Genomic DNA, 17,112 nt, shown 5'->3' with positions numbered 1-17,112 from the left:
AGAAATTTGCATGTCAGAACCACAACTGGAAGTCCACTGAGTGCCAACAAGTGGCCTTTTCAGGTGAATCATCTTTTATGCTCCACTGGACAGATAGGCATGTATAGCGTGATACACTACTGGCCATTAAAATTGCTACAGACGCGAAATTTAAACGTCAGGAAGAAGTTGCTGTGACATGCAAATGATTAGCTTTTCAGACCATTCACACAAGTTTGGCGCCGGTGGCGACACCTACAACGTGCTGACATGAGGAAAGTTTCCAACCGATTTCTCATACACAAACAGCAGTTGACCGGCGTTGCCTGACGAAACGTTGTTGTGATGCCTCGTGTAAGGAGGATAAGTGCGTACCATCACGTTTCCGACTTTGATAATGGTCGGATTGTAGCCTATCGCGATTGCGGTTTATCGTATCGCGACACTGCTGCTCGCGCTGGTCGAGATCCAATGACTGTTAGCAGAATATGGAATCGGTGGGTTTAGGAGGGTAATACGGAACGCCGTGCTGGATCCCAGTCGAGATGACAGCCATCTTATCCGCATGGCTGTAACGGATCGTACAGCCACGTCTCGATCCCCGAGCCAACAGATGGGGACGTTTGCAAGACAACAACCATCTACACGAACAGTTCGACAACGTTTGCAGCAGCATGGACTGTCAGCTCGGAGACCACAGCTGCGTTTACCCTTGACGCTGCATCACAGACAGGAGCGCCTGCGATGGTGTACTCGACGACGAACCTGGGTGCACGAATGGCAAACCGTCATTTTTTCGGATGAACACAGGTTCTGTTTTCAGCATCATGATGGTCGCGTCCGTGTTTGGCCACATCGCGGTGATAGCACACTGGAAGCGTGTATTCGTCATCGCCATACTGGCATATCACCTGGCGTGATGGTATGGGGTGCCATTGGTTACACGTCTCGGTCACCTCTTGTTCGCATTGACGGCACTTTCAACAGTGGACGTTACATTTCAGATGTGCTACTATCCGTGGTTCTACCCTTCATTCGATCCCTGCGAAACCCTACATTTCAGCAGGATAATGCACGACCGCATGTTGCGGGTCCTGTACGGGTTTTCTGGATACAGAAAATGTTCGACTGCTGCCCTGGCCAGCACATTCTCCAGGTCTCTCACCAACTGAAAACGTCTGGTCAAAGGTGGCCGAGCAACTGGCTCGTCACAATATGCCAGTCACTACTCTTGATGAACTGTGGTATCGTGTTGAAGCTGCATGGGCAGCTGTACCTGTACACGCCATCCAAGCTAAGTTTGACTCAATGCCCAGGCGTATCAAGCCCGTTATTACGGCCAGAGGTGGTTGTTCTGGGTACTGATTTCTCAGGATCTATGCACCCAAATTGCGTGATAATGTAATCACATGTCATTTCTAGTATATTTGTCCAATGAATACACGTTTATCATTTGCATTTCTTGTTGGTGCATCAATTTTAGTGGCCAGTAGTGTATGTCTAACTGCAAGCACCCTGCAACCTGAGGGAGCATTATAGTCTGGATAATGTTTTCGTGGCATTCCCTGGGTGATCTCGTTATTCTGTACTGTATAATGTTTCAACACAAGTATGCTGTATAATGTTTCAACACAAGTATGCACCTATCCTTGGGGACCATTTCCACCCCTGCAAGCAGTTTGTTTTTCCTCGGCACGATGGAATATACTAACAGGACAGTGGAACACATCACACAGCATACGGTGTAATTTTTGGTTCGAAGAGCCCTAGGATGAGTTTATTCTATTCCCCTGGGCACCAAACTCCCCAGGTTTAAACTCAATCGAGAATCCGTGGGGCCACCTCGGTTGGGCTGTACAAGGCATGGATCCTCAACTGAGAAACCTAACACAGCTGGCCATGGCAGTGTAATCGGCATGGTTCCACATCCTTGTTGGTACCTTCCAGAACCTCACTGACTTTCTTCCTGCATGTCTCATGCTGCAGAAGGTGGTTATTCAGGGTTAGGACAGGTGGTCACATTAATGTGCTTGGAGAGTGTATTTACTTCTTAATTTAATTTGTCATTTACATTATACCTCTTTCTCAAACGAACAGAGCAGTTAATGGAATCAGTACTATAAATAAGAATAATGTTCAGAAAGATTTAATGTCATTTACTTTGGTCCAGAAGGGTGTCCATTATTCTGGAACACACCACACGTTTCCAATAACTTGCCAACAGCTATAATAAAATTAACCACTAATACAGTTCAGTTTCAGAGCAGCCAAAACTATTTATTGGTAGCCAGCTCCTTCTATATCATTGATCAATTTCTTAGTAGAACTGGCTGATGTGTATATATTATTGATAGTATCAGACAATGTGGGTATTACAAAACATCTGACTTTAGTACATTTTCTGTGCAGTAATGTCATCAATGTAAATAAGTGTTGTAATCTGTTTTTTCTCTTTGATGATGTGTGGCTACAATAGCCTAAGAACTATCATGTGCACCTCAGTGTATTGTACTTTTACATGTTTTTAACAGATTTGTTGTTGCCTTTTGAATGAAAATGCATTTGACACTTTTTATCCCATTTCCATGAGGACCATTTCGCTTTGGATCTGTGAAAGATATATTAGCATATCTTTTTTCTATGTAAATATTTATAACGTTTTCTATTTATTGTTTTCTTGTTGCATGATGTGTTCTACAGCCTTAAGAACATCCTCACTGTGGGTTTTTGGAATGAAAAATAAATACTAATCTAATCTAGTGAATCAATAAACTATCTAACAGGTTCATGAAATCCAGCTTAATGCCAGCAGTAATTCAAAAGTAATCCACTGTCGTGTCCACACCATCCACACAATATAAATACTGTCTGTTTTAAGTCCAGGTATAATCCCCATGAAGCACATTGATAACGTCTGCCCATCTATTATGGAAGGTTTTTGTTTTAAATATGCAGGATTGGTGTACAAATTTTAGATATTTACATTAGCATTTTGTTATGTAATGTATGCATATGACTCATTTCCATTTGGTAGGTAACTGTATAACAAATCATCTGGTTGTGAATTACTAAAGTCTTCATGGTATAAAAGTAGTTTCTAGATTTATAAAAGTATTTTGTAGATTCTAGATCAACTGTAACAGCAGCATACACTGAAGTTAGACATGTTTAGAAGTCAATTCTCCTTGCATTTATAGCTCTAAGACATTATATTTATATTTACTTGAATGTGATTAAGAACGGATTACCTTTACAGTTGACTGTTGGAATACTTCACTACAACAGACTGCCAGTCCAGAAAATTATGAAGAAACAAAGGTTCTCTTCCAAGATTGTTTGGAAGTCTTCAGAGAGTTTGGTTTTCTCTCAACACCGTAAGTGATGCAAATAATCTCTAGAACAATATCTATGTTTCTGATATCCTACATTTCTCAATTGTTTACAGTTGCAGTATTACTTTTGTTTACATAGAAGCTCTCGAAAGTATCAAGCGTAGCACAGAAAAATGTCTGTTTACAAAACACTGAATCTCCTAAGAATCACTGTATCATAAAATCTAGGTGAATGGAAACAGGCATTAAACTCATTCTGTAAGAATAGGCGGATATGAATAAAACTTTTATGACAGACGGGAGAGAGAGAGAGATTCTTCAGGGGATAGAGAGGCTTGGGATAAATGTAAAGGGATGTAAACATACGATAATGACTCTGTATGTTGACACTGCAGATAACTCATACAATATAGCATGTGTCTCTGTTGACACATTATGTGTAATAGATTGTAGATACATCATATTATGCAGATGTTTAATTCAGCACATATCTCATTATTCGTCTTAAAAACAACATTGATCTATATGTACTTAAGAAATAGTAATCTACATACACTTACACCCACTGAATATGTTTTCTTCTGCCACTGACAAGGTTTGACAACATGGGGAGAGAACTAATCCTGATGAACATGTACCACAGAAGCCGTAAAGCTGTAGTTTTACTGATAAATATGCAACACAGAAACTGCAAAGCTATACACTCGTAGATTTGTTCACTATTAATTATTTACCACATGCTCTGTACTGCTATTTATCGATGAAAAATTCACTGTTTGCCATTGAGAAGGGTTACCCCATTCACAAACTGGATCAAAATAATGAACACAAACACCTTCATTCCCCTTGTGGGGCTCTTCTCATCCAAGTGATGGCAAAGAGACACAAACTTTTTGACTTAGTGTAGAACAGGGAATCAGTGATCATAGAGCCATTACAGAATCTAAGAATATCGCCATGAATAGGAATAAAAAGAAAGGTAGGAAGACCTCTCTGCATAGCAAAAGTAACAAGAAACATATTTCAGAGTTCCAGACAGATTTACACGAAAATGTAAAGCACTGACAATGTTCAGTATCAATGGACAAAGTTCAAGAGCATTGTACAATATGCTTTAGACTTATATATGCCGAGCAAAGTTGTGAGTTATGTAAAAGAACCACCGAAATTTTACAGCCATATTAAAAAGCTGCTAACAAAGCAGAGATAGCTGCACTGCCAAGTTAAATGCAGCCAAAGCCTCACAGATAAACAAATGTTAATGAAACCAAAATTAGCATAAGGAAGGCCATGAGGGATGCATTCAATGAATTAGAAATTAAAATCCTATACTGACTTGACAAAAACTGGTACACAAAGTACCCTCCACCACACCCTGTCAGATAACTCGCAGAGTATGGATGTAGATGTTAAGTCAGGTCTGAATGACGTGCTCTTCCTTTTTAGCTTTCCCTAACCCATCCTTGTCTTCTCTTCGAGGGTGCTATCGTCTGCAAGTTCAGGTTCATGTTGGTACCAATGATGCCTGTCTCTTGGGTTCTGAGACCATCCTTAGTTCATAAATGCAGCAGGTGAAAGTGGCGAAATTACTGATCTTCCTTGTGGGCTGCTAGCAGAGGCTAAAATTCACAGTATCATACACAGAACTGATGGGGTTCCTTTGGATGATTCTGTGACGGTTTTGGCTGCATATTTCTGGACCTGCGTTATGGTGTGGAAAACTTCAGGATTCCCTTTGATATGTCAAGGGTGCAGTACATAAGGGAAGCAGGTACTCTGGTAGCAGAGAGTTTTTAGAGTGCATTAAGTTTTTTAGGCTAGGTGAGAGTCTGAGGTCCTCTGATGAATGCACATCAGTTGATACACAAAGAGTGAAATCTGATTGGGTACTTAGTAAAGACACTTCAGTTGTCAGGGCTTTAGCTTTACCATCCCGAAGGAAAGCTGTCACATTCAAGTTAACCTTGGAACCAAGACCTAGATTAAACCTAAGGTAGAAAGCTTTGAAATATTTAGTGAGTGATGGAACATTATTCAACGACACGGGTTAGAGATCACTGGATGGAGAGTGTTAATTGCAACTGACAAAAATATGTCTACCGACGTCAAAATTGAACCTCACTGCAAAGTTATGTCGGCATAAATAACTGGTCTAGGTGAACTCAGGTTATTCATTGGATTCTTTTACCAGCCAATCATTCCTGTCACAATAGTAGTAAAATCATTCAAAGAACGTATACGCTCAATAGCACAGAAGTACCCCAATCGTGCAATATTAGTTGGAGGTAACTTTAATCTAACATAGACTGGAGCGTCTATACAGGGTGGTCCATTGATAGTGACCGGGCCAAATATCTCACGAAATAAGCATCAAACGAAAAAACTACAAAGAACGAAACTCGTCTAGTTTGAAGGGGGAAACCAGATGGCGCTGTGGTTGGCCCGCTAGATGGCGCTGCCACAGGTCAAACGGATATCAACTGCGTTTCTTTGAATAGAAACCCCCATTTTTTATTACATATTCGTGTAGTGCGTAAAGAAATATGAATGTTTTAGTTGGACCACTTTTTTCGCTTTGTGATAGATGGCGCTGTAATAGTCACAAACGTATAATTACGTGGTATCACGTAACATTCCGCCAGTGCGGACGGTATTTGCTTCGTGATACATTACCCGTGTTAAAATCGACCGTTTATCAATCGCGGAAAAGGTCGATATCGTGTTGATGTATGGCTATTGTGATCAAAATGCCCAACGGGCTTGTGCTATGTATGCTGCTCGGTATCCCGGACAACATCATCATCCAAGTGTCCGGACCGTTCGCCGGATAGTTACGTTATTTAAGGAAACAGGAAGTGTTCAGCCACATGTGAAACGTCAACCACGACCTGCAACAAATGATGATGCCCAAGTAGGTGTTTTAGCTGCTGTCGCGGCTAATCCGGACATCAGTAGCAGACAAATTACGCGAGAATCGGGAATCTCAAAAACGTCGGTGTTGAGAATGCTACATCAACATCGATTGCACCCGTACAATATTTCTATGTACCAGGAATTGCATGGCAACGACTTTGAACGTCGTGTACAGTTCTGCCACTGGGCACAAGAGAAATTACGGGACGATGACAGATTTTTTGCACGTATTCTATTTAGCGACGAAGCGTCATTCACGAACAGCGGTAACGTAAACCGGCATAATATGCACTATTGGGCAACGGAAAATCCACGATGGCTGCGACAAGTGGAACATCAGCGACCTTGGCAGGTTAATGTATGGTGCGGCATTATGGGAGGAAGGATAATTAGCCCCCATTTCATCGATGGCAATCTAAATGGTGATCTCTGATCTGAAATCTGATCTGAAATCTGATTTCCTACGTAATGTTCTACCGATGTTACTACAAGATGTGTCACTGCATGACAGAATGGCGATGTACTTCCAACTTGATGGATGTCCGGCACATAGCTCACGTGCGGTTGAACCGGTACTGAATAGCATATTTCATGACAAGTGGATTGGTCCGCACGTTCCGCGGATCTGACGTCCCCGGGTTTCTTTCTGTGGGGAAATTTGAAGGATATTTGCCATCGTGATCCACCGACAACACCTGACACCATGCGTCAGCGCATTGTCAATGCATGTGGGAACATTACGGAAGGCGAACTACTCGCTGTTGAGAGGAATGTCGTTACACGTATTGCCAAATGCATGTGGGAACATTACGGAAGGCGAACTACTCGCTGTTGAGAGGAATGTCGTTACACGTATTGCCAAATGCATTGAGGTTGACGGACATCATTTTGAGCATTTATCGCATTAATGTGGTATTTACAGGTAATCACTCTGTAACAGCATGCGTTCTCAGAAATGATAAGTTCACAAAGGGACATGTATCACATTAGAACAACCGAAATAAAATGTTGAAACGTACCTACATTCTGTATTTTAATTTAAAAAACCTACCTGTTACCGACTGGTCGTCTAAAATTGTGAGCCGTATGCTTGTGACTATTACAGCGCCATCTATCACAAAGCGAAAAAAGCGGTCCAACTAAAACATTCATATTTCTTTACGTATCACACGAATATGTAATAAAAATGGGGTTCCTATTTTAAAAAACACAGTTGATATCATTTTGACGTATGGCAGCACCATCTAGCGGGCCAACCATAGCGCCATGTGGTTTCCCCCTTCAAGCTAGACAAATTTCGTTCTTTTAGTTTTTTCGTATGACGCTTATTTCGTGAGATATTTGGCCCGGTCACGATCAATGGACTACCCTGTAGATTCATTGCAGGTGATATCGACAGATAGTCTTGTGAAATACTTCTGGACATTTTCACAGAAAACAGTTTTGAACAGCTACTTCGCACAACCTAAACACAATGGAGATAATTTAGACCTTGCAGCTACAAACATGCCTGACTTTATCGATAGTGTCAGTATAGAGACAGGGGTTATTGATGACGAATTCATCACTGTAGTGATGATTACACAAGTTAATAGGTCCATCATGAAGATTAGGAGAGTTTTTATGCTAGAAAGGGCAGATAAACTGTTCCTAACATCCTACTTCGACAATGTATGGACGTCATTTAGTTCCAATACGACGGACATAGAGGAATTATGGGAAAATTTTAAACTGAATGTAAATCAGGATCTGAAGAAGTACACTGACGGAAAAGAAATCGAGGTACCAGTAAGGAGCTGTGTTACATAAACGACAAAATGGTTCAAATGGCTCTGAGCACTATGGGACTTAACATTTGAGGTCATCAGTCCCCTAGACTTATAACTACTTAAACCTAATTAAACCAAGGACATCACATACATCCATGCCCGAGGCAGGATTCGAACCTGCGACCGTAGCAGAAGCGCGGTTCTGGACTGAAGTGCCCAGAACCGCTCGGCCACGATGCATAAACGACAACTAGTAGGCGTGTTTCTACATCTGAAAGATGATGTCCATTCAAATTTTGCACCAGTCGCACAAATGTGATACTAGTAGCGTCACTGGATGATGCAAGTCGGGTTTGCTACAAATACATACTGGGACGCTCCTGAGCATTACTTATACACTCCTGGAAATGGAAAAAAGAACACATTGACACCGGTGTGTCAGACCCACCATACTTGCTCCGGACACTGCGAGAGGGCTGTACAAGCAATGATCACACGCACGGCACAGCGGACACACCAGGAACCGCGGTGTTGGCCGTCGAATGGCGCTAGCTGCGCAGCATTTGTGCACCGCCGCCGTCAGTGTCAGCCAGTTTGACGTGGCATACGGAGCTCCATCGCAGTCTTTAACACTGGTAGCATGCCGCGACAGCGTGGAAGTGAACCGTATGTGCAGTTGACGGACTTTGAGCGAGGGCGTATAGTGGGCATGCGGGAGGCCGGGTGGACGTACCGCCGAATTGCTCAACACGTGGGGCGTGAGGTCTCCACAGTACATCGATGTTGTCGCCAGTGGTCGGCGGAAGGTGCACGTGCCCGTCGACCTGGGACCGGACCGCAGCGACGCACGGATGCACGCCAAGACCGTAGGATCCTACGCAGTGCCGTAGGGGACCGCACCGCCACTTCCCAGCAAATTAGGGACACTGTTGCTCCTGGGGTATCGGCGAGGACCATTCGCAACCGTCTCCATGAAGCTGGGCTACGGTCCCGCACACCGTTAGGCCGTCTTCCGCTCACGCCCCAACATCGTGCAGCCCGCCTCCAGTGGTGTCGCGACAGGCGTGAATGGAGGGACGAATGGAGACGTGTCGTCTTCAGCGATGAGAGTCGCTTCTGCCTTGGTGCCAATGATGGTCGTATGCGTGTTTGGCGCCGTGCAGGTGAGCGCCACAATCAGGACTGCATACGACCGAGGCACACGGGGCCGACACCCGGCATCATGGTGTGGGGAGCGATCTCCTACACTGGCCGTACACCACTGGTGATCGTCGAGGGGACACTGAATAGTGCACGGTACATCCAAACCGTCATCGAACCCATCGTTCTACCATTCCTAGACCGGCAAGGGAACTTGCTGTTCCAACAGGACAATGCACGTCCGCATGTATCCCGTGCCACCCAACGTGCTCTAGAAGGTGTAAGTCAACTACCCTGGCCAGCAAGATCTCCGGATCTGTCCCCCATTGAGCATGTTTGGGACTGGATGAAGCGTCGTCTCACGCGGTCTGCACGTCCAGCACGAACGCTGGTCCAACTGAGGCGCCAGGTGGAAATGGCATAGCAAGCCGTTCCACAGGACTACATCCAGCATCTCTACGATCGTCTCCATGGGAGAATAGCAGCCTGCATTGCTGCGAAAGGTGGATATACACTGTACTAGTGCCGACATTGTGCATGCTCTGTTGCCTGTGTCTATGTGCCTGTGGTTCTGTCAGTGTGATCATGTGATGTATCTGACCCCAGGAATGTGTCAATAAAGTTTCCCCATCCTGGGACAATGAATTCACGGTGTTCTTATTTCAATTTCCAGGAGTGTATTTGAGACTGGGCGTTGTGAAATGATGTTAGTCAAGAATGCCTTTCAGGCGACATAAACGCCATTATAAACACCTTAATAAGGTTGAATGGGGCAATGTAATAAAGCTAAGAGAAGCTCGATGTTCCTTCTGTGATGCTGCAGAAGGACTTGGCAGGAATGTAGCCACTGTACATAATTTCTGACAGCGGTGGTCTTGGGAAAGTACAGCCGCAAGAAGACAGGGCTCCAAATAGCCATGTGGCACTACTGAGAGGGGAGACCATCACGTTCGGCGCGTAGCTCTGGCGCATCGCACTGCACCTGCAGCAGCAATTTGAGCAGCAGTTTACATCTCAGTCACACAACAAAGTGGTACGAATTGATTACTTCAAGAACAGCTCCAAGTCAGACGCCCTGTAGCGAGCATTCCACTGACCCCAAACCACCGCCATTTGTGACTTCATTGGTGTCAGGCGAGAGCTCATTGGAGGACAGTGTGAAAGTCTGCTGTGGTCTCTGATGAGAGCTGGTTCAGTCTCTGTGCCAGTGATGACTGTGCGTTGGTTGGACACACTGGACCTATAACTAGTTATGATCTGGGGTGCGATTTCATATGACATCAGCAGCACTCTCAAGGTTATCCCAAGCACCCCGACTGCAAATTTGTTCATAATCTGGTGATTCGACTTGCTGCGCTGCCATTCATGAACAGCATTCCAGGGGGTGTTTTCCAACAGATAACGTTCGCCAGCGTACTACTGTTGTAACCCAATGGGTTCTATGGAGTGTCAACATGTTTCCTTGGCTGGCCAAGTGCAACAGGTATGGAACTCCATCCCACAAACTGACATCTGTCACCTGTACAACACAATGCGGATTCAATGTTCTGGCAGTTATACAGGTTATTAATGCACCACAGTTGCTTATCTCGCATGTACATTAACCTGTGATCTTGTAACGTTAGTCACTTAAATATATTACCCAGACAAATGTATTTGTGGAACTTCATTACGCTACGTTAATTATTTTTTGATGTTGTGATTTTTTCCCATCAGTGTATGTGCTGAGTCAATGGATTAAGGACGAGAAAGACCCACCGTAGTTTAATAACAAAATTTGGAAATTCTGAGAAGGATTGTTGCATTCTTGCTTCGAAAAATAGCGCAGAAATGTTGACAGGCAAAAGTTGGTAGAAATTTGTGCAGCTATAAAATAATCGATGTGTGAAACAAATTCCACTCTTACATGTTAGAGAAAGGCCTTGCCGTGAATCCGAGAAATCTGTGACCCACTAAAAAGGAACCTCTTGAGTGCGAGGTCGCAAAAGGCCAGTGATGCATTCAAATCCCCACATATTGTCTACCATGCAACCACAATACTGACTGCTAATGACAATAGAGGCCGGGATTGGAGGCATCCAATGGTGAACACAGCATGCGGCTATGGAGCGTAGTTGAACTGCTTAGTGAACGAATAACTCACAACAGTGGTACAGTGTTAGTGGTGTTGACACAAAGCTGAGCAATGGCAACGATAAACAAAGCAAACATTTCATTATATGTACAACAGCAGCTCCCAAAGTTGATTCATCAATCAACTTTGGGAGCTGTTGTTGTAGATATAATGCAATGTTTGCTTTGTTTAAGGAACCCAAGGAATTTTACAGAGTGAGAAAGAAGTGGCAGATGAAATATTAGTGTTTCTGCAAGATGAGTCTGTGGAATGCGTGGAGTCGTATACGCTCGACTGTGTGGACTATGCACGTGAGATATGCAATGATGACACTACGCGCTACAAGTGAAAGTGATAAGTGTCTAGCCATGTAGTTCATAATCCATGTCTGACAAGGAGCCAAAAATCCCGTGTCCAGTGAAAAGAAGTAAAGAACAATCGTTGTCCAATGAGCTAGAATTAAATATAATTTCATACATGGAAGATCGTCTGCAGCATAGTAAAAAAGCAATTATGGACAGATTTCGAATAAGTCCGCAGCAATGTGACCGTGTAGTGCATAAGAAAAAGTAACAATTTTCAAGGTAGGGCAAGGCGCACTTGTTACACAAACTGGTGTTTGTGCATTTCAGGGATGCTTGATTCAATTTATAGGATGTGGGTGACAATGACCTACTATGTTATGCACACCAAACTGCACGCGACGTAGATTATAGTGATTTCGAGGAAAGTGGTATATGACTGCATAACTTCAAACAGTTTTTCACACTTAGAAGACGTAACAAAATTTCAAACAAAGCGTCAACATGATGATGCACAGAAAACTGAGGAGTCGACCAGAAAATTTGTAGATGTGATAGACAAACTTATGCCAACGTTCAGTAAGGAATTTCTTTTCAACTCCGATCAATTGGGATTTGAAGAGTAATTACGTATGAAAGGAACCCTGGAATTTAGAGGTACTGAGAAAGTTGTATCAAGATCAACTATCACAAATGCCTTAACGTATTCATATACAGTTATGCTGACTGTTAATCTCGATGGTAAATTGGCTAGAAATTTATTTATTGTGCTGCGAGATGGTGGAGGTGCTCTACCTCTATGATTCTTTCTCGTGTGCGTGATCTTGCAAGGACAATAAGGAATATTTACCTTACAGCAAGCAAGCGTGTGGAAATGGGCGTAAGAGAGCGACAGCTATGGTATGAGCAGTTCTTTGGCCAGTAGTTGGTCAAAATTACTTGCTTTTGCTTTATTCTAGGTCCGTGTATAAAAATCCTACTCCTTTAGAGCAAACTATCCCTCCTGAAAAGTATGTGACATTGCAGTTCATACCACCAGGAACCATTGGAAAAATTCAGCCTCTGGATTTTTGTTTTATCCGTGTCTGTAAAACATACTCCTGTACTATCTGCAGCTACACATTAAAGGATTGCCAGTTTCACGATAAGCTCCACGGCAGACTGTTTCGCATTCAGTTGCATGTCGTCACATTCCATCAGTTCTCATCACCCCGTTACACCAATCGACTGCTACTTGCAATCTTTAAGAGCGGATGCCTTGCTGAAATTCCTGCACGGTTCGTAACTCTCAAGGAGTTCGCCTTCGATGTTGATGGCGAGAACTTTTATAATCACTGTGGCACGCCACTTTCCATTCGGTGTTCGTGATGCAAGTTTTTAGTTTGTTTTGAACGTTTCTTGAATGTCGACGGCGTCCATTTTCTGAAGTGCAATACAAACATCCCAAAGAAGATTGATCTCTGTACCTCCCGGGCGCTCATTTTCTGTCGCTTTCCTAATGAACACGGTGAGTCATTAGCAGCTAAGCAGCTAATATTTTTCCTGTCATAATTAACTAGTCTCCTTCAAATGAGCCTCATTTGAAATTGATCTTGCAACCTCGCATTCAAGAGATTGCTTGTAAGCGAGGAGAAACGTTCTATTCAGACACTCAGCAACCAGTTTGGTAACAGAAGACAGCAAAAGGAAAAATGGAGTTTTAAAGTCCGCAGCTCGTGGTCGTGCGGTAGCGTTCTCGCTTCCCGCGCCCGGGTTCCCGTGTTCGATTCCCGACGGGGTCAGGGATTTTCTCTGCCTCGTGATGACTGGGTGTTGGGTGATGTCCTTAGGTTAGTTAGGTTTAAGTCGTTCTAAGTTCTAGGGGACTGATGACCATGGATGTTAAGTCCCATAGTGCTCAGAGCCATTTGAACCATTTTGGAGTTTTAAATTCTGCCTTCAAAGAATCATTGACGCTGGAGGATCGTACAGACGTACCATCATTTGACTGTAACCCAGATTCTCATTTTCAGGACACAGAAATAGTCATTCCTGACACTGAGTAGCAAATATAAGAGTTGAAAGCAAATAAGACACCAGGTTCAAATAGAAACCCAGTTAATTTTTTATAGAGAGTACGGTACTTTTCGGCATTGGTCCCGTACTTAGCTTGCACTTATGGGGAATCTCTCAACCAGCAAAAAAAATTCCAAGAGACTGGAAAAAAGTACATAAGAAGGTAAAAGGAATGGATCTGCAAAATTAGACCAATATCTTTAACATATGTTTGTAGCAATTTCTTGCTTTTCCTAGTGCCTTACCTGGTATTTTCTCAGCACACGTTTTTTCTCTAAAGTGTTGCCAGCAAAAATACACCTGTCTGACACCTCTACCAATACCAGTCTCATCCTCAGTCCTTACTGCATCTACATGATACTTGGCAGAGTGAACTTTTTACCACTGCTAACCTTTCCGTTTCCTGTGCCAGTTGCAAATGGAGCAAGGGAAAAACGATTGTATATATGTCTTTTTACGTCAGCCCCAAATTCTCTCGTCTTGTCTTCGCAGTTATTATGCAACATGGACATTGATGGCAGCAAAAGCACTGGACTGTCTGTCCTAATGTCATTTGTCTAAACTTCCTCAATTGTGTTTTGTGAGAACGTCTTCTTCCTTCCAGGAATTCCCATTTCAATTCACGGAGCACTTTTGTAATGCTTGCATGTTGCTTGAACCTACCAATAAAAAATCTAGCAGCAAGGCTCTGAATTGCTTCAACGTCTTCCTTTAATCTGAACTGGTAGGAATCCCAACCACACGAGCAGTATTCAAGAATGGGTTCCCTTATAGATGAGCTACACTTTTCTAGAATTCTCCTACCAAACCAAAGCTGGCCATTCACCTCTTTAGCAACTGACATTACATGCTGGCCTCATTTCATGTTGATTTGCTACGTTATGCTTGGATATTTAATCTGTGTGTCAATGCCAAACAGAAAAACACTAATGCAGAATTTGAAAATTGCAGGATTCTTTTCCTACTCATCCGCATTAACTTAAATTTTCCACATTGAGGCAAGCTGCCATTCATCACACCAAATAGAAATACTGTCCAAGTCATTCTGTATCCTTCTACAGTCACTACATTACAGAACTTCCGCATACACTACGCAGGTGCGGCTCGTGACTTCCATACTGGGGTACGCTGACCCATTTACCAATCTGAACTAACCTAGACCTCAGGTTTTGCTACAGATCAGTCTGTCACCATAACCAAGATTTTAGAAAGGGGAGGGGGAGGGGGCAATATTACACTCCAGCCAAACTTCAAATACCGTATCTTCCTCCTTTTTCGTAATCAACTACTAAATAACATCAACAGCTAACTCCAAGACAAAATCTATAGATAGCTTTTTCATCCCGCAACGTCACATTTCCTGACAATTTAGCACACCAGATCGTACTAAAAGACGCGTTTAGAGGAAATCTGTAATGTGCTGTCTGTTAGCTTACTTGCATGCTATATTTTATGGTATTTTCATTTCTAAACCTCAGACGTTAAATGTTTTGTACACTCAAACCGCGGTGTTGAAGAGTTCGCGCGAAATGGTGATGTTTCCATGACGTCACGGATCTTGTGCTGTGACTGATTGACATGAGAAAACTGAGCAACCGCCATGGAAATGTACAGACCGCATTTGTCGTACACTATATGATCAAAAGTATCCGGACACCTGGCTGAAAATGACTTAAAAGTTCGTGTCGCCCTCCATCGGTAATGCTGGAATTCAATAGGGTGTTGGCCCACCCTTAGCCTTCATGCACTCCCACAGGCATTAGTTCAGTCAAGTGCTGGAAGGTTTCTTGGGGAATGGCAGTCTATTCTTCACGGAATGCTGCACTGACGAGAGGTATCGATATCGGTCGGTGAGGCCCGACACAAAGTCGGCGTTCCAAAACATCCCAAAGGTGATCCATAGGATTCAGGTCAGGACTGTGTGCAGGCTAGTCCACTACAGGGATGTTATTGTCGTGTAACCACTCCGCGCCGGCCGCGGTGGCCGAGCGGTTATAGGCGCTTCAGTCCGGAACCGCACGACTGCTACGGTCGAAGGTTCGAATCCTGCCTCGGACATGGATGTGTGTGATGTCCTTAGGTTAGTTAGGTTTAAGTAGTTCTAAGTTCTAGGCGACTGATGACCTCAGATTTTAAGTCCCATAGTACTCAGAGCCATTTGAACCATTTGAACCACTCCGCCACAGGCATTATGAACCGGTGCTCGATCGTGTTGAAAGATGCAGTCGCCATCCCCGAATTGCTCTTCAACAATGGGGAACAAGAAGGTGCTTAAAACATCAATGAAGGCCTGTGCTGTGACAGTGGCACGAAAAACAAGGGGTGCAAGCTCAAATCATATAGCTCGAAGCACTATGGGACTTACCATCTGACCCCTAGACTTAGAGCTACTTAAACCTAACTAACCTAAGGACATCACACACATCCACGCCCGAGGCGGAATTCGAACCTGCGACCATAGCAGCCGCTTGGTTCCGGACTGAAGCGCCTAGAACCGCTCGACTACATCGGCCGGCGGGGTGAAAGCCCCCTTCATGAATAACACGACTAGTGATGGGGAGCTCGTGAATGAGTCGTTTAAATGAACGCTTCACTCCAGTGAAGTGTGAACTAACCACTCAATTTCAATGAACTGGTACTTCAAACTCTTCACAGATAACACACTCCACACTTTTTTCTAGTTCACTCACTCTCTTCCCCTCTCCCTCATCCCATTACATCGGCGCTACGTCACTTATTCTCCCTCCACTTCAGTTCCCCCTCTACTGCCTGTCGACAAATCGTGCGGCGTTTGTGGGAAACGATAGGTCTGCGTGGTATTTTGGTGGTGAGGGGCGAGGGGAAGGCAGCGTCAGCTGCTTCCTGCAGTGCTGACATCTTTACCCGTGACTATTTGTGCAGTTCAGTTATACTTCGCGTCTACCGGTAGCCTACCGTTGGCAGCGCTTGCGGACAAATGAATATAACAGATACAAACGATGAGGCTGGCTGTGTGAGCACGCACAGCCAACATGTTAATAACACTGAAATCGTACCAATGACTACAGGTGACAGTTCACGTTTTGAATCTGAAGGGTTATTATTGTCAACAAAAATAAATCTACAGGAAAACTTCTGAATTATTACTTAAAGTAGATATATAGACTTTGTGACAGTGGTAAACATACACGTTCTATTTTGGATTAAATTTTAAAAGGAACATAAAATTGGACTGCATTTCGTTGGTAGCCCTTGTTTTCAGTCCATGAATACAACAAATAATGTTTCACTTGGCAGATAAAGACTTTTTTGGGCGCTTCATGAGAAAATGTCGAGCAAGATTAAATGTAATACCTTCTTTATATGTGACAGGCTTCTCTGTTTATCTTTCCTTTGTCCCCTTCGACCATACTCTATTTAAGTTAGCTCAGACGTTGTAAGAGCGTAAAACGTTGCGTGCACGTTACTGCATAGTTCGGCCATCTGTTGGTAAAATTATGAAGTATTACGAAGCTTTATTGTACGAGCGA

General features: G+C 43.5%; 1 protein-coding gene across 1 annotated transcript in view; it reads left to right on the top strand.

Annotated features, from left to right (window-relative positions):
- Positions 1-17,112, top strand: part of LOC126184041 (inactive phospholipase C-like protein 2) — a 749,749-nt gene that overhangs the window by 539,667 nt on the left and 192,970 nt on the right. Inside the window, exon 9 of the mRNA XM_049926398.1 lies at positions 3,236-3,353. Coding sequence (XP_049782355.1) covers positions 3,236-3,353 — 118 coding nt within the window. The remainder of the gene's footprint in view (positions 1-3,235; positions 3,354-17,112) is intronic.

The sequence above is a fragment of the Schistocerca cancellata genome, chromosome 4 (genome assembly GCF_023864275.1).
Source record: "Schistocerca cancellata isolate TAMUIC-IGC-003103 chromosome 4, iqSchCanc2.1, whole genome shotgun sequence".
Classification (NCBI taxonomy): Eukaryota; Metazoa; Arthropoda; class Insecta; order Orthoptera; family Acrididae; genus Schistocerca; species Schistocerca cancellata.
This window is presented reverse-complemented; position numbering and strand designations above follow the sequence as displayed.